This window comes from Neodiprion fabricii, chromosome 6, assembly GCF_021155785.1.
Source record: "Neodiprion fabricii isolate iyNeoFabr1 chromosome 6, iyNeoFabr1.1, whole genome shotgun sequence".
Lineage (NCBI taxonomy): Eukaryota > Metazoa > Arthropoda > Insecta > Hymenoptera > Diprionidae > Neodiprion > Neodiprion fabricii.
The window spans coordinates 3,198,668-3,223,959 of record NC_060244.1 but is presented as its reverse complement, the minus strand read 5'-3'; the positions used below and the strand labels follow the sequence as shown (position 1 = coordinate 3,223,959).

Below are 25,292 nucleotides of genomic sequence, written 5' to 3'. Positions count from 1 at the left end.
CGGCGTAATCCCAGCGGGGTGTTATGTCGGTGATTTAAAATTGAAACTTCACAGCTCGCCCGTAGGGGGCACCACATGCGAGTACGCATCGTCCAGCCGTTAGCGAGCCGCATCGCGGAACGATCATTTGGGGTAATTATCAATTTTTTCTCAATAGTAATGTTATTCGTGATTTGGACTGTTATCCTGTCTTGTTCATCGGAGTGCGAGAGGAATTCTTGAACTTAGCTTGCCGAAAACGCGCACGACATTTCAGGTAATATTCCTTGTTTCCTGGTACCTGTCAAGGCATGGTCGGCGGCGTGTGCATCGTGCGTGTTCTCTGTAGACGATCGTTCTTACCAATTTAGCCAGATTTATCTGAAATTTGCATTATAGACTCTTCGACCCGCGTTGACTATTTTTTTTTTTCTAACGGCGAGGAAGCCAAAAATTTTTCACCGATCAAATTCATGATATCTTCGAATGTACATATAGAGTATTTGTGTACATATAATATCAGCATCAACGAAGTCATGAGTCAGTTGTTAACGCGGGTTGGAAGTAACAGCATGTGTGTCTTTTCCTTTGTGTCAACGGAAAAACGGATTCATACTTTAGTAAATATGAAACAGAAACATATGGTTGCAAGTTTTATTGCCCAGTATGCATGAAGTGAATTCGAGTAAAATTGAACCACTCGAATGAGCAATGAAATTTAATTTGAGCGTCAAGTCATAAGTATGTAGGTTCAACTCGTTGAGTGTGTTTCAGGAAATTTAACAGCATTGTGAATTAAATTAGTTTACTAAGGTATGAAAGGTAAATAAATCTCACCTTGATCGCTATTGCCATGTAATTTATACAGCAAAATCTTGCTAATCCAAGCCGTTGTGTACCCATCCTAGCTCAAATAATCAAAACACTCGGATAGCAGGAAATAAAGAAATAATACATTTTTAAGAAATGTTAAATATTAATGACGATTTTCTCTATTAACAAACAGACATGTGTGTTTAAATTAAATCAAAAACATTAAACAATGACTATAAATACAAACAAATACACACGTCTTCGGAAAGAACGCATTACAAAAATAAAGTTCAACTGCAATAGACTTATATATTTATTAGCACTTAGAAACAGCAGATATTTGTGTCTGTCGCCGATGAGACGAACTCGAATAATCGCGAAACTAGATGAGGTTCCACTATATTATTGAGAATTGACCTATTTATTTAGATAAGTCAGAAGTAATTGCGAGCAAACAATGGAGCATTAGAAATTTAGAGTGATTGTTACATCATTTCATGCAACTGCTTGTAAAGCTATTGAGGTATCACAGGTATGTTCTTTACAGTAGCAGGCAAGTAAGTAGCTGGCCTTTGGTGCTTTAACCAAGGAGGTATGGACGCGGGCGTGGGGGATGTTGCCCAGATATCGGCTGAATTAGCTCAAGTCGTCGAGGTGATGATGTCACCTGGCATACCACACGAACAGCGCCTCGAAGCCTACGCGGCATGTGAACGTTTCAAGGAATCATCTCCCCTGTGTGCCCAGTGTGGCCTATTCCTTGCTCAGAAATATGTAAACAGCAGTTCGGTCGTGCGACATTTTGGGCTACAGCTGATGGAACACTGTGTGAAATACCGGTGGACCCAGATGTCACAGCCCGAAAAGTTATTTATTAAAGAGAATGCCATGAAATTACTGCAAGACGGTACGGAACCGTTTATGCAAGAAGAAACGCACATAAAAGATGCCTTATCCCGCGTGATTGTGGAAATGATCAAACGGGAATGGCCGCAGCAGTGGCCTACACTTTTGGCTGAGCTCAGCCATGCCTGTACCAGAGGCGAAAGCCAAACAGAACTGGTACTGCTGGTGTTTTTGAGACTGGTTGAGGATGTTGCTCTACTGCAAACATTGGAGTCAAACCAGAGAAGAAAAGATATATATCAGGCATTGACAACCAACATGGCAGAAATATTTACCTTCTTCTTAAGACTGATCGAACAACATTTTACAAAGTTCCAAGAAGCAAACAGCTTGGGCCATGTAAATGAAGCTACTGCCCATGGAAAAGTTGTCCAGGTAACTAAATTGATACAAACCAGTTTCACTTTTCTGAGGTTGAGTCATTTCTCAAACGTACACTTGCGTCATTTTTGGAATTTGCGAGTTCTCGGCAAAAAGCAACAAATAAAAGTTGTTTTATCACTTCATTGTGTTTTCAGGTTGTTCTGCTTACCTTGACCGGATTTGTGGAATGGGTGTCGATAGCTCACGTGATGGCAGAAGATGGTCGGTTATTGCAAATCCTTTGTGTACTGCTCGGCAACCCAACATTCCAATGCCCAGCTGCAGAGTGTCTGTTGCAGATTGTTAATCGCAAGGGTAAAGCGGAAGACAGGAAGCAATTGATGATTCTTTATTCTGAAGAGGCTTTGCGATGCATTTACAGTGCTGCGACAATGCCTGCGCCTCCATCAGGACCAAATAACTCGGAGGAGAATTATTATTTGTTCTTAAAAAAACTGATTCAGGTACGTGACTGACTAAATGATAACAAATGCAAGTAATTGCACTGACCCGCATCTGTATTTTTGCATCAGTGCAACTCTATTACACACTTGTACTATATTCTAATCGCATATAGGGTCATTTATTCGTTCCTGTTCAAATTCTGTTATAAAATTTTGAAAAAAATAATGAGTGTTTTAGGACTGGAAAAAGAATTTTAAAAAATCAGTAGTCATTCAGAGATGCGAATACATGGATTGTAATAGATTTTAAACAGGTATTAAACTAGAAAACACAATTTCACAAAAACGAAAAAAAAATGCACTTCCACTCTGAATCTGGGTGAAATTGTTTTACTTTGAAAGCGGAATGTTTGTTTTCCTTAGTTTGCAAAAATCAATTAGGGTATTTTTGAGATGGGATTAAAAATTCATAGGTGACTACCGTCATTAAAAAAAGTTTCAAGGTTTTTTGGAAGGTTTTCAGAGATCGTACTAATGTAGGAAAAATCCTGAATGGTACTAAAAAATGTCACGATCAAACGTTAACTGAGTTTGCATGGAAAACCCCATATCTTTTAAATGGTGCAATTCAATCCCCTTGCCCGAGGTTTGTAGTCGATATAGATTCGTGCTTTGAAATGATTTTGATATATTTATTTGGAACTAATACAGGCGAAGGCTCCGTGAAAATTCAACAAAATTCGTTTCAAGAACCACCCTAGTAACATCAGAGTACTTACTACTTATTGTATGTTCTGTATGATTGGCTAGATTGAATACTACAAAATTCGTTTCACGACATATTAGGTCTGATTTAACATCAGGTCTCAAAGTAGCACATAAGTAGAATCAACGTGAACCTTGAAAAAGTCTTGGAAAACATTACCTCCATTAACTTTCATATTGTTTTCCAATTCCACTTCTATATGCCAATACTACAAATGGCCTAAAATTCGTCACTGTTTGCATTAATTAGCTGTGAACAGAACTTTATTCTTCTTTACGTATTTTTACACCCGAGTTTTGTCGACTGCCCACACCCTTCAGTAGGTTCACCCTTTACCGTTGCAAACTTAGTTTCTGACTTACTGAGTTAACTGCTACGGGTAATCTTAATCATCTTTACATGAGTCTAATAACTTTTTTACTATACTAATCTTATCACAGCTACCCACTGCTACGCTCTGTTCTCTCAGACTTGTAATAATATTATCCGAATTTTATCTTAATTAATTTGTCTTATATACTGATTTCAAAACTGTGTTTTCGCATTTTTGACATGATGAAATGCTAGATGTAGACATATACGTACAATGGATCTTCCCATGCATACAAACGAATAAATACATTATATTATTTCATCACAATTCGATGAAATGCTAGATGTAGACATATACGTACAATGGATCTTCCCATGCATACAAACGAATAAATACATTATGCAGTTGGTTACAAATAATGACACTGTCATATTTTTTTAAGTGCATTCTTAACAATTCTTGTATCCTTAATTTATCATAGATATTGACCGGCATGGCTACGCAACTTTGTATACTTTGGGGCAAGGAAGATGGATCGACCGTACGTCCGGCTCATTTCAATCTATATCTGGATGCCGTAATGACATTTACCACCCATTCAAGTCTGACTCTGTCGCATATGGCTAATGCCATATGGATAATGTTGTTCAAACATGACCAAATCAAGGCTGATCCGCTATTGTTGACCTATGTGCCAAAGTTCGTCGAGTGTACCGCACCTAAACTTATCAAAGTATCGTACACAAACGGCAGACTTACAAATGGAACCTGTAGTATCTCTGACTATGATTCAGAAGAAGAATTTAACGTGTTCTTTCATCGGCTAAGGATGGATCTCCTTGAGGGTTTTCGTCATGCGACCATGGTGGCACCTTTGGTCACTTTTGCCTATGTGCAGCAATGGTTATCTGCCAAAATAACAAAGGGCCTGACGAATTTAGGGTATAAGAGTAACCCAAATGACCCAGTCTATCTAGAGTGGGAGGCACTCGCCCAGGCATTAGATTCTGTGTCCTCGAGGATACTACACGTAAACGAACGGCCGAGTGTGCAGACCGGCCTTCAGCTATTGGAATTATGCCTGAGTTATTCACCCTTAGACCCATGGCTGTTATCTGCTCTACTGTCATGTGTGAGTGGGTTATTTGTCTTCCTTTCTATGTCGACCGGGTCCATGGAGATGCCTGGTGTCACCATTCTTCCACGTGTGTTGGAAAAAATATTTGCTGCATTGGTATTTGAGGGACAAGGTGAAACCAAAGATAACAGGTCGAGGGCTGTTAAGAACGTCAGGCGTCACGCCGCAAGTTTGATGGTCAAAATTGGATTGAAATATCCACTACTGCTTCTCCCAGTTTTCGAACAAATCCATACTACAGTTCTGGGTTTGGTGCAGGAACCTAGTCAGCTTACTAAGATGGAAAGCGTCACCTTGTATGAAGCTTTGCTGCTCATATCTAATCATTTCTGTGACTACGAGAGGCAAACACGCTTTGTTGCCGAAGTTATCAACCAGGGGCAGTCACAATTCGTTACACTTGGTGCCGAGGCCTTCAAAGGCCCCATAGAGTTTATACGATTTGTCGGTTTAAATTGTGACCCAGTTGAAAACAACTTGGGAGAACGAACATTAAAAAACCGTGCAGATCTCGTGTTTTGCATTGCGACAATTTTAAGCATTGTAAAACGCTGCTCCGTACCTGAGGATCCCGACCGGGCAGCTAGGGGGGGCTTCTTAGCAGCACTGAGCGAGAGTGGCAACCCGGTGTACAGAAATCCAGCCAGTCCACATGTGATTCCTCTACTGCCAACACTGTTTGCTCTCATCAGAGCTATGAATGCACTTTTTACATCCGAGGCTCTCGCTGTGTTATCTGAGGTAGGTGCACAAGGTCGATGGCAATAACAGTTATTCGAGAACAGTATAAAGTTTGAATTCAATCACAATTTAATACATACCTAGTTTTAATAGTAAATAATTCCATCAATCCTCATGTCTATTCGTCTGTATGTGCCTCAATAATGATGTATGTCCCCGGGTATTAGGGATACAGATCAGCTCACGGACTTTTGGAATCAGAAAAATCCAATCTCTTGGGGTTGAATTCTTCCAGCAATGACAACAATCTGGCAGACTCTGACCAAACCACAATTGCCCCCGTAGTCAAAATGCAGACTTTTCTCACAAACATCCATGACAACTGCTACCACATGTTGGGAAGTGGTTGTCACACAATTGGTCGTGACTTCTACCAGTTGTCTGGTCTCGCGCCTGCTCTGCTCAACTCCGTTTTTTCCAATATGGAGGTAAATATTTGTTGAATAATTACATACATTGATAGCGCATATAATCAATTAACTAAATACTGCTGGTGAATAAGAATTCTCGTCCTCGTATATAATCTATTATAGAATCTTGGTGATCGGTCAATTAAGTAAACGTATTTGTAGTTAACGTTTCGACCCGGATATGGGCCCTCCTCAGAACGATTTATTTATTTAACTGTCAAGAACAACAAAAAAATTTTTTTTAAATTATAATACTAGAAGTACAATCAGACATTAATATTATAGATGTAATACTCTTAGGGCTATTATATATTATTGGTTAGTAAGAACAATTTGATTAATTGAAAAAAGAATGGCTTAAAGTGTTATTTACCTTTTTTTATAAGTAAGTGGACTGAGATGTAGTCGAATTCACAATTTACAGTTAGTGGAGACAATGTTCTTTGAGTGACGGTAGTCAATGTCAATCTTCTAGTTATTTTACATGTAGGAGTTAATAGTTGGAAGTCATTAATTAAAAAGATTAAAGAACTATGTTTCTTCACAGTCAATATGTCATTGTGTTAAAAGGTTTTTAAAGAAGGTCTTTGTAGCAGTAAAATTAATTTGCAAAGTGTCCAAGAAGTGGAGGTAGGCTCTTTATGACTATGTTCCACATGTCTAACAAAAATTATTGTTGGCTGAACCGATTGGGTCAACAGGTGAATAACGACTGATGGGAGAAACAAATATGATCCAGAGTGAAGGTGAACCTAATATAAACAATTATACAGAAAAACAAAAAATATTTTGTCAAAAAAATTATGTAGAAAAACTGTGTTATGGGGACAAAAATTTTTTGTATCTAGTTAAGGTTAAACAATATTTGTTGTGTGGGCGGAGATTAGAGGTTTGTTTGTAAATATTACTTAAATGTTCAACATCTTGTCTAAGATTAACGGAATTGGTGTGACCTACAATGTTGCACATTTCTAGTAATAGTCTTTTATAATAATTGGGTTCTTCACAAAACTAAAAATACGTTTACTTAATTGACCGATCACCAAGATTCTATAATAGATTATATACGAGGTCGAGAATTCTTATTCATCAGTTTAAAATTGGATTACTTCTGAGAACATGGGCTTTATTCACAACATCGAGCTTACACACAGGAAAGCTACAGCTGATTATTTACGCCGTTGGATCCGGACAGCTGAAAAAATGTCGAGGATGAAGAAGAGTCTTTGAGAAATTTAAATGTTTGGGCATTATTCCTTGTTTCTTACATCGAAGAAGGAAGATCCTGTGGTTCTTCATCCTCGACATTTTTTCAGCTGTCCGGATCCAACGGCGTAAATAATCAGCTGTAGCTTTCCTTGACCGATCACCAAGATTCTACAATAGAGTAAATACTGCTGGATCCCAGATTTACTAGCTGAGGACCTTCTCAAGTTTTTTCCATATCCCATTTTTAATCTCAATGATGGTGCAATACTGACAATAACAGGCGTGTTCTACATGATTAACATTGTATGGGTTCAGGTTATTCCAGATTACAGACTACGTCCGATTATTCGGGTGTTTATGAAGCCTTTTATCTACTCATGTCCACCAGCGTACTACGAAACTGTTCTCATCCCTGTCTTGGCCCACGTAGCAACTCACAGTGAGTTACACAATGTTCATAACATCTGTACATGTAACTGAATGATGCAGCATTCAGGGCAAAGCGTAGAATTAAACAGAATTATACAACAAGAAAAATAACATTAAATCAGAAATAACTGAGAGATACTTATATTTGTACAGTGTGCCAGAGATTGACAGCAAAGTGGAAGTACATGACACAGTTGTACGAGTCTGGGGGATTAGATGAAGAGAATTGCACAAACGTGCAAGAAGTTATCGACGACATGTTGAACAGAAACTTGACCCGAGATTTCGTCGATGTACTAAAGGTAGCTCTCGTCGGCGGGGCAGCTAGCGACGCTTCACCACCTGACCTCATGGAACAGGATACCGATGGAATGGCAATCGACACACCTTCCACAAGGGGTAGCAGCATCGTTGCTGAGGTAGTCAGTGAGCTTGGAACTCTTCTACTGAGGCATCCATCAACTTGTCACAGTGTTGTTCTCTGCGTATTGGGGTAAATACATTTCCATCTGTATTTGCAACATGTATCATCATGACAACTTGCTTAACTAATTTCTTGTGAAAATGGTTTCAAAATATATTCGTGAATCGTTCGTTGTAGCATATATGATCAAGATCTGTATATCGCAAATAAGTATACCTCTGTGTGTCTTTGTACACACCCAAATGTGAATTCAGCACCTCCTTGCATTCATTTAGCGCATTATCGTGGAACGATTCCAATGCAAGCTTGAAGGCAACTCTCCTCACTGGGCCAATTGTGCGAGCATTAGCTGTTGATGGAAGTCTTACACCAGCAATGGCTGCCCATGTTATGGTAGCCGTTCTCCAAGGACTTCAACTTCACGGGCAACATGAGGCTAACCAGGGGTCTCTTATAACGCTAGGAGCACAGATTTACGAGTGTCTGAGGCCCAAGTTTCCAAACATAATTGAGGTGATGCAACAGATACCAGGCGTCAACCCGGCCGATTTGCAAAGGTTCGATGAAAAGATGACTGTCATCAGCACCAAAGGAAACAAGGTCGAAAAGGGAAAGAAGGATCTATTCAAGAAAATCACAAATCACGTGAGATACTTAAATTTTTTATTACACATAACAAACATCTTATATAGACTGAGTCCCAGGGTAGATTATATTTCTGGGCAATTCGTGTCACTGGCAATGAGTATATGTATGATCGTTGACAACACAATTGTAACATGAGAGAGATGAGCATTGCAGCTGAATCAGTGAAAAATTAGCCTCGTAGTTCGAAAAACGAAATGAGGATAAAATATTCCGAAAAATGCAAATTCTTATTCGATTTATCATAGACAGTTTAGAAATGAGATTACCAGCAATTTGTTTTAGTAATTCTTCTCAAAACTCGACAGTTTCGTAATGCACTCCATGTAAGTACCTCAAAATAAATCGAAATTATTAAAATACGCCATTGGCCCATTATGATAATTCAATCATGGGTGAAAAAGAATATGAACGTATGTAGATGAATTGGAATACAGCTTTCAGTTTCTGTCATTCGCATTCAATACTGATGACATTGTTGTGTCTGTCGTGCTTTCAGATTGTTAGTTATCTCTGCGTCTTCCCCACTAGATTTTCAATACTGGCAGACCAGGTAGTAATGGAATACTAGCCCGGTTTAGATGCTACGATCCTATCTAACCTAATCTCATACAATAAGATTCACTTTTCGAATCAAATTTCAATGTGACACTTAACCAATTCATTTTAAATCGCTTTCCCTTTGTGCTGCAGCTAATCATGTCCAATTTCTTGGTAATATATACGGCAATGTCACATTAGATTGTGAAAAACCAATAGTTGGCTGCAATTGCACTGTTGCTTGGCAGCGATGTAAAAGTTACCTGAATTTAGGTGGAAGAAACCAATCACAGTATCACTGTTCATTGTTGCTAATTACACATATATATAGAAATAAAGGAGCATTACACTAATTCCTTAAGCCAAAAGTTTCTCTTGTGAGCTTCAACCAACTGTTTACTCTTATTGCAGTTGATAGGTAGGAGCATGGGTCAACTGTTTCGAAAAGAAGTCAAAATTGATAATCTCCCGCGCTTGGATGTCCCTGGCAAGCCACGGCCACTTCGTGTCGACGATATATCGAAAGGTCCGTCCGAAACAGGCCTCACAGCACTTTTTGCAAGCCCCACGTAGCACATGGCTCATGATCGCCACATCTCTCGAGCATGGAGTAATTTATTGTGTGAGTATGAATTGTTGTAAAAAAATCCATAATTTGAAAGTAAGAACAATCTTAACGTTTACAAGATTGGTTATCACACACGACAACAGCGTCTGGTTTCCACGTTATTTAATCTTAGAAATATGAAATAGTTGATAATTATACTGTCTTAGTTAATTGACTGCCGGAGTACAGCTTGAAGGTCGAATTCCATATTGAGTTCTGCTTTTTTCATTTTCTTTTGTTTTTTTTTACATGAGTGTGGCATATGTCGTACATGTACGTTCCTATTTTGAAAAGATAATGTCTGTAATATATTAATATACTCTATTATATTGAATTATTGAATTATAAGTAATTTACTCATAATGTAAACATATTTTATTGATAGTTTCACGTGATCTGAAATTGTCAATGGTCAGAGATTACACTCAGTCATGCATGATATGTGCATTTCAGCAGACTGGTTGAATCGAGATGATGAATTTCATTTACAAGTTTCATTTGTGTCTTCTATAAAGGCACTGTGTTTTTGTCTTGACACACAATGTTGTAAATTGAATGGTTCTGGTACAAATTTGACAATTACTATTAAACAAGTCCAGCTGAATCGTTAATTGCACCATTATTGTGACTAATGGTAATGCAATAGAAATATTTTTTTCAGAAATATACTTTCAACTTTTAGGAATAGTTATTTATTAAACGGTAAATAAAATTACGTGAAATTTTCGACATCCTTGCACAAAGAAAAATGATAGTGGTTTGTCACTGGTGTCTCATATTTTGGCTAATGTGTCACAGTTGCACAAAATTTATGTTTTCTGTTTCTTTTTAATGTTATCAGATGTAGCTTTTGCAGAATGTTAATTGGAGATGTAGTTCTTAAATTAGGACCCAGTGCAATGAATTGCAATTAGAATTCAAAATATATCTTTTTTTGTCAATATATTGTGCGAAGATTGCTACATTCGTGCCTTTTACGGAATATAACTCTAGGTACAAAATGTACGGAATCATTTTATCCTTTTTAGTCATGTTATATTCTCCTTGAACATACAGACGAACCGCACAGGCTTAGATAGCTGTAATATACTGATTTGCAGCAACTATACAGCTTTCTGTCAGTTAGAACTAGATAAATTTACAAAGCATGTATACCGTTGCACTTCGAATTTGATTCGAATATCACCAAGAAGATGAAATGATAACACAACGCTTAATTGCACATTAGTTTATACGTGAATACGTGATTCACTGAGCATCTTGACATTTGCGCCTAATATTGCTTCTTAAAGATTGATGTTTGTGGATGTTGCGCGTGCGCGTGGCCGTGAATGAAGAAAGATATTCCTACTGTTTTCGATAATGTACACCTACGTAAAATTGCCTTTGACACCTCTCTTTTTAGTCGGTCAGATATAATGCTGGTGCCAGCAGCTTTTGACCAATGGCAATGGCGAATGAAGCCAATATGGGATGTGTCCTTCAGTCGGCGTATGCTATACATTAGCGCTGTAAGCTTTAGTTCTGACTTACTAAAATTAGGTGGTCAGAATAAACTTTGTTCGGGTGCACAGATTTTTAGACAATTGAAACACGAAACAGCAGAGTCCAATTTGATTACTTTTACACGAATAGACTTTTGCGCTTCATAATTTATCATTTGAAAATAGGATACAAATGTAGAGTTACAATTTATCACTTTTATACTTTTTTGGTAGGTCATGGTTTGAAAAAGACATATAGCAAGGATCAAGATTTTAATCTAAAATTAATTGGAACCATTCACTTGTGCGACATTTTCAATATTATGCAAAAATTAATATCTCATCGTCTTTTAAAAATAATTTTTACGAAATTTTCACCAAAAAGTGTTGATTTTTAAAACATTGTAGAGTCAAAAATCATGTAATACTACAATTGACCCCTTCAAGGCACATGTTTAGATTTATATTATTTCGTACAATAATGTGTTGCCAGTCTAATAGTTATTATCAACGAATGTAAATTGCTGCACGAGTCAAGAAGTCCCTATACGCGTCCATCCAACACATTCTATTTTCTGTGCTACCTTCTGTCAGAAACGAGAATATTGTGTAGTTTTTATAAGCACTAGTGCTCATAGAACTAGAAAGTAGTCGAGTCGATGATGGATGTAGCGCAGAAAGCAATGAACATCATTCATTTGCACTGAGTGATATGCTACTTCTGGTACAAAAAAAAGAAACTTAAACTTGGTAGGATTTGGTATACATTTAGTTGAACAAATTTTACTAATGTCTTCTTATTGATGCAGAGCGCTTGACGTTTTTCTCAGGGAAAAACAACGTACGTATATGCTCGTTAAAAAGCACTTATAGTAGACAATTTACCGTTTAATTTCTATTTCTTATCATGATTTATTCTCGTATCAATGATTCACCATGCTACTCATTATTTTGACATGTACATTACAGTTTTTACATGGCGCAGGTTCGTATTTCATTATATTGATACGTCACGTGATAGCAATAGGTCTCCCACCCATATAAAACATGTATATTATAAAATGAATGTTTCATTATTCGTCAGCGGAATTTTTTGTAAAAATTTGTATTACTACAGTCCACTCAGTGCAGAGTACGCTTTTACATACATACCTGTGCTGAGTCTTGACAGGTGTGAGTCCCGAGCTCATACCATGTTTATGGTTGAACCCATGCAAACGTTGTAATATTTGTGTATTCGAGGAGAAAGAGTTGTGTGGAGCAGCCACAATCGTCGTATTTGCTAGGCAGAGTTGTTTCAGCCTGTCCGTCTACTTATACACGCACAGTGTACATATACGTACAATCTATATTTTATTGTATTTAAAAAATGAGAAAAAAAAAATTGACAATAATATGTAAGCGTATCAAAATTCACTGAACTATGAGCAAGACGAGGGGATATCCTGCTAAATTCAATTGCTACTGATACATTGTATACAGGTTTTTTTGGGTGTCTTTAAATCACGGAAGGGAGCAGGAAAATACAAATGAGATTGTGCATTTTTAAAAAATATATTATCTAATTCTTCGCATTACAAACTAGCCACACATATCTGGATATATTAGTTGAATTTACACTATACAAAATAAACATTCCTTTACATTTGCATTACAGGCACGATCACAGCTCATGTTACATATTAATCATGTCAAAATATGGAACGATGCGCAGAAGAACGTTTGAGTGATTAAATGTTTACTGTGATTAAATATGGGCCATTTTGGTACACGTCCAGCGGGTATCCTAATCTCTACTGTCGGACTAGCAATAAAAATGAGAACTGTGAAAATGAATACTGGCCATTCCAAATCTCGTTAATCTGTCTTGCAGCTAACTTATATAATAATTACACAGAACGCGTGTGACTCAGGTACATGATCCCACATTTTGATAGATCAATTGACCTAGCCTCCAACCTCATTATATGTACATATTATTACACATCACACATATATTCATAAAAAGCATAAACTTTACAATTGAGTATTTAGTTACAGTTTATTGCCTCAGCATACACAGACATAAATAGTACTATTATACGCTTCAATCATCATAAATCGTTTTATTGGTCTTATTTTGAAGCTACAATAGGTATGTACTTGCGGCGATTGCATTTGGGATGCATTGACTGCAGCGAGTGTATTTTTGTCACTTTTCAACAAATACTGGTTATGGGCGAATCTGAAATACATGTATCGCCGCAGTCAGTGCAGCCTATTTAGAATCACAATTAATTTCATGCAACTGAATTCTATTCTGCATAGTTGTACTATAGTTTCTATTTGAAATGAATGAAAAACCGTTAAGGTATTTGCAATAGGCTTCATTTCATTGCAGACTGTAATAATACATGTGTAAATCTGATAATATTGTCAAGCTGAAGAAGTGAATATGTCGTAATTATCTAACTTTCAAAGTTGTCATAATCTTCAAGGCACTTTTGTAATTATAATATTCGTCGCCTTGACATTGATGTCAAATTTGAAGAATAATTGTACATACATATATTACGCACCAATAGAATTTTATCACTCTGTTGAACTAAATTTTTAAATATCTGTTCAATGTTTTTTGAACTCCCATCTGTACTCCTATCTAGAAAAAAATCCCAGCAATTGGACTCGTTATAATACACTGGATGTCCGTGGCTTGATAACAATAGAGGCGCTCAGATTACCCAATTCCAAGATGATGATTTTCTATATTGGAAACAAATGAACCTTCGAGTCTTCCAATAGTCATGACAGCCATTTGAAACTAGAGACAATGTGACCACAGAATATATAGTCTTGCAAAGCGACACCCGGAAATATAAAAGCAAAAGTATGCCATGTGCCCAGCATCACGCAGCCACAGGCAGATACATGCACACACACAAACTCATCTCATAGGAAAATTGGAAGGAATATTCACGTAGGAACTCTTTCGAACCATACAGATGAAAAAAAAACACTAATGATCTGATAAATTTATAGACCGATCGATACAATTGAGCAAGGTTGTATGCACTACGTGCAAGGTTTAAGGTACAAGGTAGTTCTTTCCTTGGTACAGGTTCTTAGGGTTGTTATAAACCTGGAAAAACTCGGAATTAAAAATGTGTTGACATTCTTAGAACTACTTGCTCACTTATTGTGACAATCTACTTTTTTCTACCAGTCATCGATGCTTAAACTTAATTCATGTTGCAATTTGCAAATGAGATCCACGCTTTCCTGGAATGCCACAGCAAGAGCCAAGGTACCACTCCTTTACTATCTGAGATAGTTTTACTTGGAATGAACATTACTGTCGCATAATGTAAGCTATCGCTACTACAGTCATACGAAAATGGCAAAATTTTTGCATGCACAACCTGAGTTAATTAGGAGATCCTGAAAGTTGTAATTCGTGACAACCCTATTCGAGCTTTGGCGTCTCTTGCACAAACATCTCCCGATGCAACGGACGCTGGGCTGGTGAAAGAAATCGGACACCTGGGTCAGTGAAACTTAGATTCACAGTAAGGATTGAATAACTTTTACCTTAAAATATCATCGAAAACATTTATTAATAACTTTCAACTATCGCCTTCCGCACCTTTGACGATCAATAAAAACACATCCATATTATCTTTACCCTTTACATATACCTGTCCCCTTGGTTCGAAATCATATCTCCCTGCAAGTACGTCCAAGCAATTACTTGCCAATTGTATTCTTCCTGCAACACCAGTTGAATCCATGCGAGACGCTATGTTTACTGCATCCCCCCATATATCGTAATACAACTTTGTAGCACCGATCACACCAGCAGTTACATCCCCGTAATTATATCCAATCCTTAATATCAATTTAAATCCAAGGAGATCTCTATTGAAATCGTAGATAACTTTATGCATCGCTACCGCGAATTCCAAGAGTTGAAACAAATGAGTGCACTTGTGCTCGTTTTGTTGCCGTACCTGAGGATTCAAACCACTCGCAGCCATAAATGTACTGCCGATTGTTTTGATTTTTTCCACGTTTGAAAATTCCGACTTTTCAAGAAGTTCGTCAAAATCGCCAATAAGTTCGTTCAGCACGCGAAGGTATTCTTTTCCCCCCAAATAAGATTCGTCGTAGAGCTCATTGAAATTGACAATACTTGCAAATATGATTCCGACAGACTTGTGGTTTTGAGAATATTTTGCAGTAGTCTTTAATTGATCGGCTACATACTTTGGTATAATGTTATGCAGGAGCCAGTCAGCCTGATTCTTCATTGACTGAACCCTAGCCTTGTCCCTTGCTGCAACCGCATTTCCGTGAAAGCTCAGTCTATAACTGATTTCAAATTCACGATTGAGAAACCACACGAGAAGGAGAAGTAACACCATGTCCAAATAAATTTCAGATTCATAAAGACGTTCTTCGTTATTCTGGGGTAACAGATTTCCATCATCATGGTCGTCGTAAGTAGATATGTGAGTAGCAATTAAGCCTATAAACACTAACCCTGTAAGCGTAACGAGCAAGTTCTTCATCCAGCAATTGAGTTGCGTGAAATTACAAAAGTGTACCAAGCCAACAAACACCAAATAGCTGTAGTAATACTCAATATGGTTCTGTTGCATGAAAATCGTGTCGCGGGTGAGGTTTATTAAAATCGAAATAATCGGCAAGCTGACGAGCACACCCCCGCATATATGCCAGGGATGCCATTTTGAGAAAAATTTGAATATCTTTTGTGTAAACGTTGTGTGCGTCGTATTGGGATGCAAAATTTGCCTTATGCACAAAGAAACGGCAAATAGGTGGATTAAAGTAGCTAACGTTGAGAATACAATGTAGTATGTCGTAGGTGGATACAACAGGAATAAGGATATAGTGACCGAGGTAAACACCAGAGCTGATATTAATATGTCGAAATATGTGTTGAATCTGGATGTTGCCAACGTTGGCGGATTGTCGCCAACACCTTCGCTGGACTTGTGTGCTGTTTCCCGGTACTCCTGTTCCAATTCTTTATTTTTGAAAAACAGCGTTAGGCTCGACAATGGGGGTTTTACGAAGTATGAACGCTGCGAGCTCACGTTGTCCTGGACACATCTGAAGCAATACGGTTCGCATTTATAATTATAAAGACAATTGTCTGTTTAACTTGCTTTCTATCTTTTTAAGTTCGTCGGGAATTTGTCATATATTACACGTATCATCTCTCTAACGTGTAATGATCAAGAAGCAAAAATTTTATCTGCATCTCATTTGAATTTGATATGTGAATTTAATCATTTTCATTGATTTGTACACTAATGGGACTTCAGGAGAGTTGATGCATTTTCAAAAAGTTAGTAGTAATAGTTTGCATACGCAATTTTGATTTAAAAAGAAGCTGGAATATAAAATTGAATCAATACATTTTAATAATTATTCGAGATACCTATCTGCAGATTATATAAAAGCTATTAAATATACTTCAATCTGAAACTTGGTACGTCTAGTAAAGTATCGGCACAGTTCACGCAGTCTGATCATAATAAAATGATCAATGATTAAAATAGTGATACTTAGGATGCCATGCAAAAAGCGTAGGTATGTAAAAGCAACATAAATTACGATCAATATACATGTATCTATTATACAGGGTCATTTATCCGTTACCGAACACGAATGCGAGTAACGCGGCCAATTCCACCCGGCGCCCACACAAACTGCACTCTCGCTCAAGGGTCAGCTGTTCACGTACATCTATACACACATTTATAGAATACCGTATGCTTAGGGTCAATCATGGAGCGGAAAAGCTTGCACTCGTGGAGGAGTGCTGGTGTACAAATCAAGAAAAATTTATAAAACTACTTCAATTATATGCAAGGCACTATGCACGACAAAAATTGAGAACAGTGAATACAATTACTTGGAAAGGAACAAACTGACGATACCAAAAGATGTTCTCCATAAAAATACCGTATTTTGTTCTGGTTACAAGTCTACTCTGAATGTAAGTCGTTTCTAATTTCATGAATAATTTTTTTTGAAAAATGGTAGGGGCAGCTTTACGTATAAATTGAGTACGAGATATTTTATTATTTCGTCATCATATTCAGCACCAAAAGTCTCGATTTATATTCATAGCAATAAAATATCTTTAATCCAACAAAACGAAATCAATAATTCATTGGATGAAACATTGTTACAACATTTTCTAAATTGGGCACTGAAATACTAAATTCTCTGTGAAATTACTAAGGTTTAAAAATGATTGATTCTTCTGTATGGAAACTTTTTTGCCTTATATGGTGACTAGCTTTGTAAGTGTCATAAGATTTTAACGTACAATTGTTATGAGTAAAATCAGACGATGGGATTTTTTTTTTAATTGCTGTACTACTTCGTGCCCAGGGCATGAACTTCCCTTGTGAACATAACTTTCTTTGCTTTATTTATCAAGGAGCTTGAATATCAGGGTTAGTGCGGTATTTCTGGATTTTTCTTGATTACATTATAGTCATCCAAAGCCTTTTGTTCTAGTTCCCATCGTGTATCAAAATTTGTAAGTTTCTGACATGTCATATTGTACGTACATAGTTATGTATACCTAGATTTTACAATTAATTACTTAACTTGCCTGATCAACTGTAGGTCGGATTGTTTTCTAAGTTTATGAAAGCAGGCACCAAAACTGTCTGTTACCACGGACGCAGATGGATATTGGGGGGCAGAGGCGGGTTGATCTTGGGTAGAATTTAATGTTGATTGGCTAGACGTGTAATAACCACTGACCCTGTGCCCCAATATGTCTCCCTGGGCCATCCCGTTCATCAGGAACAGCTGTAGCATGGAAACGAAAAGTCAATTCAGCTACTGGGCGAGTCCAAGTGTTTTTTGAGCAGGTACTGTAAAATATCTTGTTTAGAGCGAACATTTCATAATCAATAACTTCTTCGGTATACATAGATGACGCTAGAAAGTTATGCATATTTGGTTGCATCGATCTATTCGCACCTGTTGCTGAATACTGCTACGCCTACTGGTACTACGAATTCCAGAATCTTTTCTACTACAAATTGATGGTGCTTGACTCGCTGGATCTTGGCTTGGATTAAGTAGCAAATTCGATACTGGCATCGGATCACTCTCAATCCCATTAGCCAATGCTAGCTGAAAATAAAATAAATGTTGGCCAGTCATTACAGATTTCTCTACAGTCAATCGAAATCACATTATTCTTTTAGAACAATTCTATTTTCTCTCACTGACACTCATCGGTGAAGAAAGTATCTCCATGTTACCTTCTTGTAATGAATCGTAAATGGATGAAATAACGACGCCAATTTTATGAATATTCAGAAATTGTGAGAAAGTTAGAGCTACATAAGAGATTCAAACTGTCAGGCAAACTTCATTAGTGTGATAATGAACGTTTGGATAGGGTAACGTTTCCTTCGTGTAAAATCAACATACAGTTATTATCTATAACTATGACCGTTTCTACTTGAATACAGGTAAAATTTATCCCAAGTGACACTGCTTAGTACCTGTGACCAAACCATGTGAGACCAAAATGAATTGATAACTGTTACGCATTAACCAATCAAAAAATAAGAAATAGCATGAAAGCAGGTAAGTGGAGTCCGCTGTAGCATAAAATTTATGCACATACAGTAACCAAGATTACAGAAGGAAAACATTAAAAGAATAGTAAATCAGAATAGAAGGGTTAGACTGAATAGTTACTGGTTATACCTGATCATAATACCCGTTTGTAGATTTCTCGTAATGTGTAGTGGGTACCCGGGACGATTTAACAGATGGTGTAATCTCTTCGCTACCTTCACCCTTATCCAGTGGAGTCATTTCCTCTGTCGTCCTTTGCCTTTGTAAATATCGCCAAGGTTTTTGCTTAACTTTTTTCTTTCCATAACTAGCTATTGAGGTAGGACTTTTGTTGAGGTCATCTTTCTCATCCCCGGTATCCCCGTCGTTGTCCGAATCAAGTATACTGGGTAGTGAGTTTGCTTTTATCCGATAGCTTGCGGGGCTTGTGACCATGTGCAAATAATGGGGACGTGGAGATTTTACTTGATTGGTACACGAGGCTAGTCGAAGACGAGTATTGTGTGGTGCTGGTGGCGATGACGAAGGTGTTGGACTTTGGCCCGCTTTATTAATGTTCGTCATGAATTGTGTAACAAGATCCGCTTTTCGACCTCTTATGAAGTAAGACTTGACTCCTAAAAGAAAGTAAGACGGAGCTTGTGTAATTATACTTTAATTATTGTATAGTTACACATCGTCAGTGTCAATTTCTGCACGCAACATGGGCAGACTGGTTAAACGTCAGTTTTGAGTATACTTGATAACATACCTAACTACACGATGTGAATTTTACAACTTGTGCTTTGCAATTGTGTACTTAGAAACTTGAATGGAAAAATGCAATAATTCCAAAATACTAGGAAATATCCGAAATTAGGAATAGATTTTGAGGGAAATCCTAAATTGATCGACATTTCACGATAGTTACATAGTGCTTCTTGGCAATGAAAATAATATGACTCGAAAAATGGCACTCTATTGTCGTTAAATAAATTCTAACTGTTTCAAATCTCATCCGACAGGTCAGAAGCATACTTCTTGATATATAGAGTCATTTTCAAATGATCATGGATTAGTTACCGCCTGCCACTTTGAATTTTTCCCATAGTGTTTGCTGTTCATGCTACAAATCTACGCGTTTCGAGTTGTGTCAGTGTTATCAAGGAGTATTTTACAATGCAGCGTTTTTTTTACCTCAATGTTAGAGTTCATCGATTTGACTGTCAGGGAATTTTATGTTATGATGGAGTATCAAAGCATAATCTGATGAACCATTTTCTCATTTATTCGACACTGTTCTTAAAAAAGTACTCGAAAATATTAAAGGATTTTCTTACCATTGACAGCATCGCCATCCTCGGTTAGATATATATCTCCAAGAAAACGCATTGTTGCCTCACTGAGATGCACCCTGCCGGGCTTTCCGGTACTTTCAAGTTTATTTGCTAGGGTAACGTCATTAGACCATACATCAAATTTGAACCGCTTTGTGCCGACAATTCCACAGAGAACGGTTCCAGTGTGTACTCCAACACGCATATTAACGCCCTCTCGCCTCTCGATGTCAAATTGCTTTATTGCCTCGATCATTGCTGAAAGCATTAATAAGATATATAAGACAAGATTGTATGCCATTAAATGGACCGAATGTGGTTAGACAGATAACTGACATACCAAGACCCATTTCTACGCAACATCCCGCATGATCTGCTCTCGGCTCTGGACAACCGCTGACACAATAATAACAGTCACCCAAGGTTGAAATTTTCTCACACCCGTGATGAGCGCAGAGCTCGTCAAATCTTTCAAATAAATCATTTAAAATCGCCACCAGTTCCTCGGCAGTTTTATTGGAGCTCATTCTGGTGAAACCCACAATGTCAGCGAATAAAATACTGACGTTTTCCATCGAGTGCATGTTGAAGGGACGAAAGAGCGAATTTATATCAGAGTTGTTGGAGGGTATAGAGCCTTTTTTTAACGAGTCCTCCCGTTCCCTTTCTCGCTCGCTTTCCTCCATTAACCAACTGGCAACTTTCGGCGGCATAACAGAATGAATCATCTTTTCTTTCAACTGCTTTTCCATTTCGAGCTGGCGACGGACCAGCAAAGACTGTCCAACTTTCATGAATGTACCACGCATACGAACAACCGTCATAATTAAAATGTGAAGGCCGATCAGGTGTATAGATACTTGCATTAATATTCTCATGATCCATGTCGAGGCATCTCCTTCCAAATTTATGGAAGGGGTTGCTGATGCAGGGTTGCTTAAATTTGATGCAAAGTAGCTGCTATGTGAATGGATAAGTGTTGGTAGGTTTGAGTTATTTACATCAGATTTTTCCGTAGTAATCCATTCCAATCTTTGATTTGACGAGTCGTTATGTGACCTAATATCGTCGTAGTCGGTAGACCGTGTTATCTGGTTAGCGTTGTAGAAATACGCCGTAAGAAATTCAAAGGAAAACGAGTACACAGAACATATTCCTACGCAGGCGTAAAGTGGCATGGGTATCACTGTGTATATTAGAAGTAAGATCTCCGTACACAATGCGAAGTGTCCTACCCGGGTCAGTCGGTCCGACTGAGGGGGTACCAATGCCACAAACAGCAATGACAAAAAACATAAGACGGAGGCGACTAGCAAAGATGTCGGCAATACGTAGAAGCGGTAATAGTCAGTGTGGGTGAAGTAGAGAACTGCGAGAGCCATTGCCCCGACTGCTCCAAAAGCTCCTGCTATGCTAGCTCCTGCTGGCCACACAGATGTGTCGGTGCTTTCCATTCCAATAACTATAAAGTATGCCAGCCATGAGAGGGAAAGGAGCAGAATGTAGCCAAGAGCGTATCTGTAATATAGGATACGAGGAAGATGAGTTGTTGTACAATCAAAGCAGGTTTCAACCCTGGCACATGTTTGAAAGATGTGTCTTTCGTCTTTCCGTTTAATAAGCCTTACCTAAATCTTAGTCTGATCTGAGGATATGCGCTCCTCTTGAATTGATCCTCTAATATCTCAGAGTCAAATTTAGGATGCCACCAGGATCTTGGCGCGGCTCGTTCAAACGGAATGGGTAACCCTATGCCACAGCATCCTGACCCTTGACCACTGTGGGCCAGGTAGGTCTGGATGTAAGGGGCAAGGGATATTTGTATTTCACCTCCGGTATCTTCGTCATCTTTTGCTCGAGTAAAGCTGACAGATGAACCGCGTTTGCGACTCAGAGGCGGAGTCATATCGAGTACCGGCTGATGCCAAAAGTTACAACCAGACGGAAAAAAGGCATCGCATTGTTGCGTGGCAAGGCCAGCGCTACGGATTAAAAAGTAGGCGATTTAGGGATGCAGAGTAGTTAGCAAGTTGCGATGGCGCACTGCAATGTCATCGAATCATAGTTTAGGTTAGGTTAGGTTAGATTAGGTTGGGTCGTGTGAGTGCGAACTTGTTTAACATTAAAATGGTTAGAGAAACGGAGAGAAGAGGTGATGGGAAATAACAGACGTGAATAGGTATAACTGAAGAAGATCCGTATGTGGGTGTGGGTGAATGTGGGAGAGCGAGCAAACAAGAATGATTGGCAGGTAGCTCGACGTGCATAGTTTTTCGACGCTATCGTTTCTAGGAAATTCCACCGGCAGGGTAATGGTAATCGACCGAATAGCCAGATAACGTGTTAAACCCCGTACTTACTCGGACGACTCGAAGTTGGACTTGACGTTAACTTTGACGGATCATGTTGGGATATTTAAAGACGGCGGATATCAACGAGCGTCAGTCTGCAACATTTCTAACCTCGTCGTTCAGAGTTCTTATTCACTTTCGAAGGGGGAAATGGTAGGGCGATGACTTGTGACCAACACGCGGCTAACTATATCCACCTTGAAACTACGGAGATAAGAAATTATTAAAATACAATCGCCTTCACGCGACCCATCCCACTAGCGGGCGGCCATATTTGATTAACTGGCGACCTGGCGCCAGACGAAGCTGCCATGACACCGCCCAGATCGGTTTGCACAAGGAAATGCGTCATTTAAAAATGTTGGAAGGCCGTGAGCAAATATAAAGATCGCCGGAGATAAGTTTAAGTGTGTGCACGATTCCCCGGGTGTTTTTATTCTTACGCCTCACGTGATTTCGATCAATTCTAACTGCAATCACTGTTCTCGGGTCCAATTCAACCGGTCCCGAATGTTTAATTGGAACGATTCAAATTTATATGATTTTATTGAGACTTAGAGATCAGAAAAGTTACAGCGGTCTAGACTGAATCCAACACGGATATTGTTTAGAGAAAACTTCGACTTATAATATAGTTGAAATCAGACCAGAAATACATGCTTTAATTAAACCCGCCTGGTTCGAAAATTTCCATACATATTCGGCATTAAGAAAGTCCACTAACAAAAAAGTCGACGGCAAATTATATCAAAAACATTACCAAAAGGCTTCAGATTTTATTTTAATATCGGCAAATTAACTAGATCAAGGCCTATAGAATTCTATAGCAAAATGAGGAGTATGTAGGTCTGCACCTGTTACGTTAAGTTATTTTCTTTATTACCATTGTGCACACAATTTAATTACATATGTATATTATTGTTCCACCAGGCCAAACCGGTCAATTGAATAGATTGAGTAGATCGAGATTACAGTAATTTTTAATGAGGATAAAGTTAGTAACGTTACTGTAACGATTCATGTTTAGGAAACATCTTTACTTCCCACCTTTAGGAATGTCTGGAATTTATTGTTAGTAAACCATGATAAACACAATATACTCATATTTTGCAGAGCCAAATCCTTGAAAGTCATTTTAAAATTGTGTGATAATCAATTTTTCCTTTATATTTCTTTATGCAACGTTAATAACTTCAGCCTCCTAATTTTACTGCGTGAACATATTTTCTTTCATATCGTCTTTCGCTGTGTATTATCGGTATAATATATGTATAATAATATTCACTCGGTGGTGATTTAATTTACGCCACCTACGGTGAACGCTTAAAGATACCTTGCCGTTTCCTAATATCTTATCATTTATAGTTTGGGGTTTCTTAGGAATGTTTGCAGCCGCTTCACCGGATTTGTGACTAGGATGTTTGAGCGTCAACCATATTCATGCGGGACAAGAAGAACTCACAGCGAACACCTTCGTTTCATATTGAGATTATATCTGAGTGGTGAGTAAAAGAGGCAATTATAAAGATACGAACATAGTGTTAACCCATTACGAAAAATTACACAAGGTAACTGCCACAAGGTTAGAAAAAGTTAAATTCCTGCTTAAAATGTCGGTTGGATGAATCGGGTCTTATCGAAATGTTATACCGTTTTTGTGTCCGGTCTCTATAAGGGCCTATTCGAATTCTATCCTACGATAAAATATATACGAAATCACACAGTAAATGACAAAACGCAGGAATCGTCAGGTATACTAGATCAGAAAAAAAATACTTGATCATATATTTTAATATTAATAATAAATTACACGTTGATTTCTTTAAAAACATTCTATGATTTATCACATGATCATTCTGATTAGGGTCACGTCTCTAATCATGCTTGAGTAATAGCATAAGATAGAATAAAATTATACGTAGTCCAATAGTGCATATAATTGCGTAACGTGAGAAAGTCATTGAATATATTAACAGCGTTCAGTGGCTCTTCTGCCAACAAGTCAACGGCGTGAAAATGGGCAAGCCATAATGTGTCTTTGTTATAACTGAAAACAATGACGATATCATAGATTTAAATAGTAAGTAGAAAAAATAAAAAATATTTGGGAAACACTTGAAATGAAATATATGGAATAAAAAGTTTTTGCAACATTTTTGAAATATCTAGTGCTTTGCGGGATAGGCTGCGATAGAAAACTGTTGCGAATATGAGCTGTTACATCTTGTCAGTTGACAATGAACCCTGCCACGAGTGCAAACTCAGCAGTGTTGACGCACAATCGGCAATCAAACGCTAGACGGATCTCGCCCAATTAATTAATTAACAGGTGGGTGAGTAAACATGCATACATTGAGCCAATCAGCGGACGATTGAACAATAACACGCATAATTGGAGATTCAATTTACCCTCTACACTTTTTCAAATTGTCATTCTACTCGGAACTAGAAAACTTACGGCAAGTCTATACAACGCTTATGGCTTATGGATAATTCGTAATGGTGATTTCAATTGTCACGAGGAATGCGAAGATTGAGATAATATGGATATTGTAATAAGATCCCGCATGCCAGGACACGGAGTCAGTGAGAAAAGAAAGCGATCGGTGGATCCTGCCATTTGAATTCGTCCTGCCAGGTGACGTATAACATCCAGTAGCATACATTGAGAAGCCCGAACGAGGCAGGGAAACAGATTCTAGCTGCTCTGTCAATGTACGATACACTGTTCACGTGTCTGTTGACGGACTGCCCGAGTCGGCCGCAGATCCCGGCTGTAGCTTCTCGTTGTCTTTGCCTCCTGTCGGGTAAAAAGTTTCCAACATTTATTCCTC

The 25,292-nt window shown here is 38.1% G+C and overlaps 4 protein-coding genes across 11 annotated transcripts in view; 2 read left to right on the top strand and 2 right to left on the bottom strand.

The window, feature by feature from the left end:
• Positions 1-11: 11 nt before the first annotated feature.
• Positions 12-24,215, top strand: LOC124184782 (exportin-5). Of its 5 annotated transcripts, none has more exons than XM_046574873.1 (10): positions 12-132; positions 1,340-2,073; positions 2,217-2,525; positions 4,026-5,423; positions 5,591-5,851; positions 7,358-7,481; positions 7,625-7,964; positions 8,171-8,540; positions 9,492-9,702; positions 23,839-24,215. In XM_046574873.1, exons 2-9 carry the CDS (start codon positions 1,387-1,389, stop codon positions 9,651-9,653), a joined length of 3,651 nt encoding a protein of 1,216 aa, XP_046430829.1. In that variant the 5' UTR covers positions 12-132; positions 1,340-1,386; the 3' UTR covers positions 9,654-9,702; positions 23,839-24,215. The 5 variants fall into 5 exon arrangements, with proteins under 5 accessions (XP_046430829.1, XP_046430830.1, XP_046430826.1 ...); XM_046574874.1 differs by lacking the exon at positions 23,839-24,215 and adding an exon at positions 15,589-15,892; XM_046574870.1 differs by lacking the exon at positions 23,839-24,215 and adding an exon at positions 12,829-14,797.
• On the bottom strand, positions 14,733-22,790 carry LOC124184781 (adenylate cyclase type 9). Of its 3 annotated transcripts, none has more exons than XM_046574867.1 (8): positions 22,468-22,789; positions 21,736-22,089; positions 20,448-21,625; positions 20,111-20,365; positions 18,921-19,408; positions 18,180-18,335; positions 17,803-18,005; positions 14,733-16,283 (listed from the first exon to the last, which is right to left on the bottom strand). In XM_046574867.1, exons 2-8 carry the CDS (start codon positions 22,011-22,013, stop codon positions 14,774-14,776), a joined length of 4,068 nt encoding a protein of 1,355 aa, XP_046430823.1. In that variant the 5' UTR covers positions 22,014-22,089; positions 22,468-22,789; the 3' UTR covers positions 14,733-14,773. The 3 variants fall into 3 exon arrangements, with proteins under 3 accessions (XP_046430823.1, XP_046430824.1, XP_046430825.1); XM_046574868.1 differs by having other exon boundaries at positions 22,656-22,786; XM_046574869.1 differs by lacking the exon at positions 14,733-16,283 and adding an exon at positions 16,294-16,922 and having other exon boundaries at positions 22,468-22,790.
• The window catches only part of LOC124184785 (gamma-aminobutyric acid receptor subunit beta-like), a 17,305-nt gene continuing 15,888 nt past the window's right edge, over positions 23,876-25,292 (top strand). Inside the window, exon 1 of the mRNA XM_046574877.1 lies at positions 23,876-23,960. Within this exon, the coding sequence (XP_046430833.1) occupies positions 23,876-23,960 (85 nt within the window). The remainder of the gene's footprint in view (positions 23,961-25,292) is intronic.
• LOC124184783 (gamma-aminobutyric acid receptor subunit alpha-1) overlaps positions 24,355-25,292 on the bottom strand; it is a 7,321-nt gene continuing 6,383 nt past the window's right edge. For both annotated transcript variants that reach the window (XM_046574875.1, XM_046574876.1), the window contains exon 11: positions 24,355-25,258. In XM_046574875.1, coding sequence (XP_046430831.1) covers positions 25,042-25,258 — 217 coding nt within the window. In that variant the 3' untranslated portion in view covers positions 24,355-25,041. The remainder of the gene's footprint in view (positions 25,259-25,292) is intronic.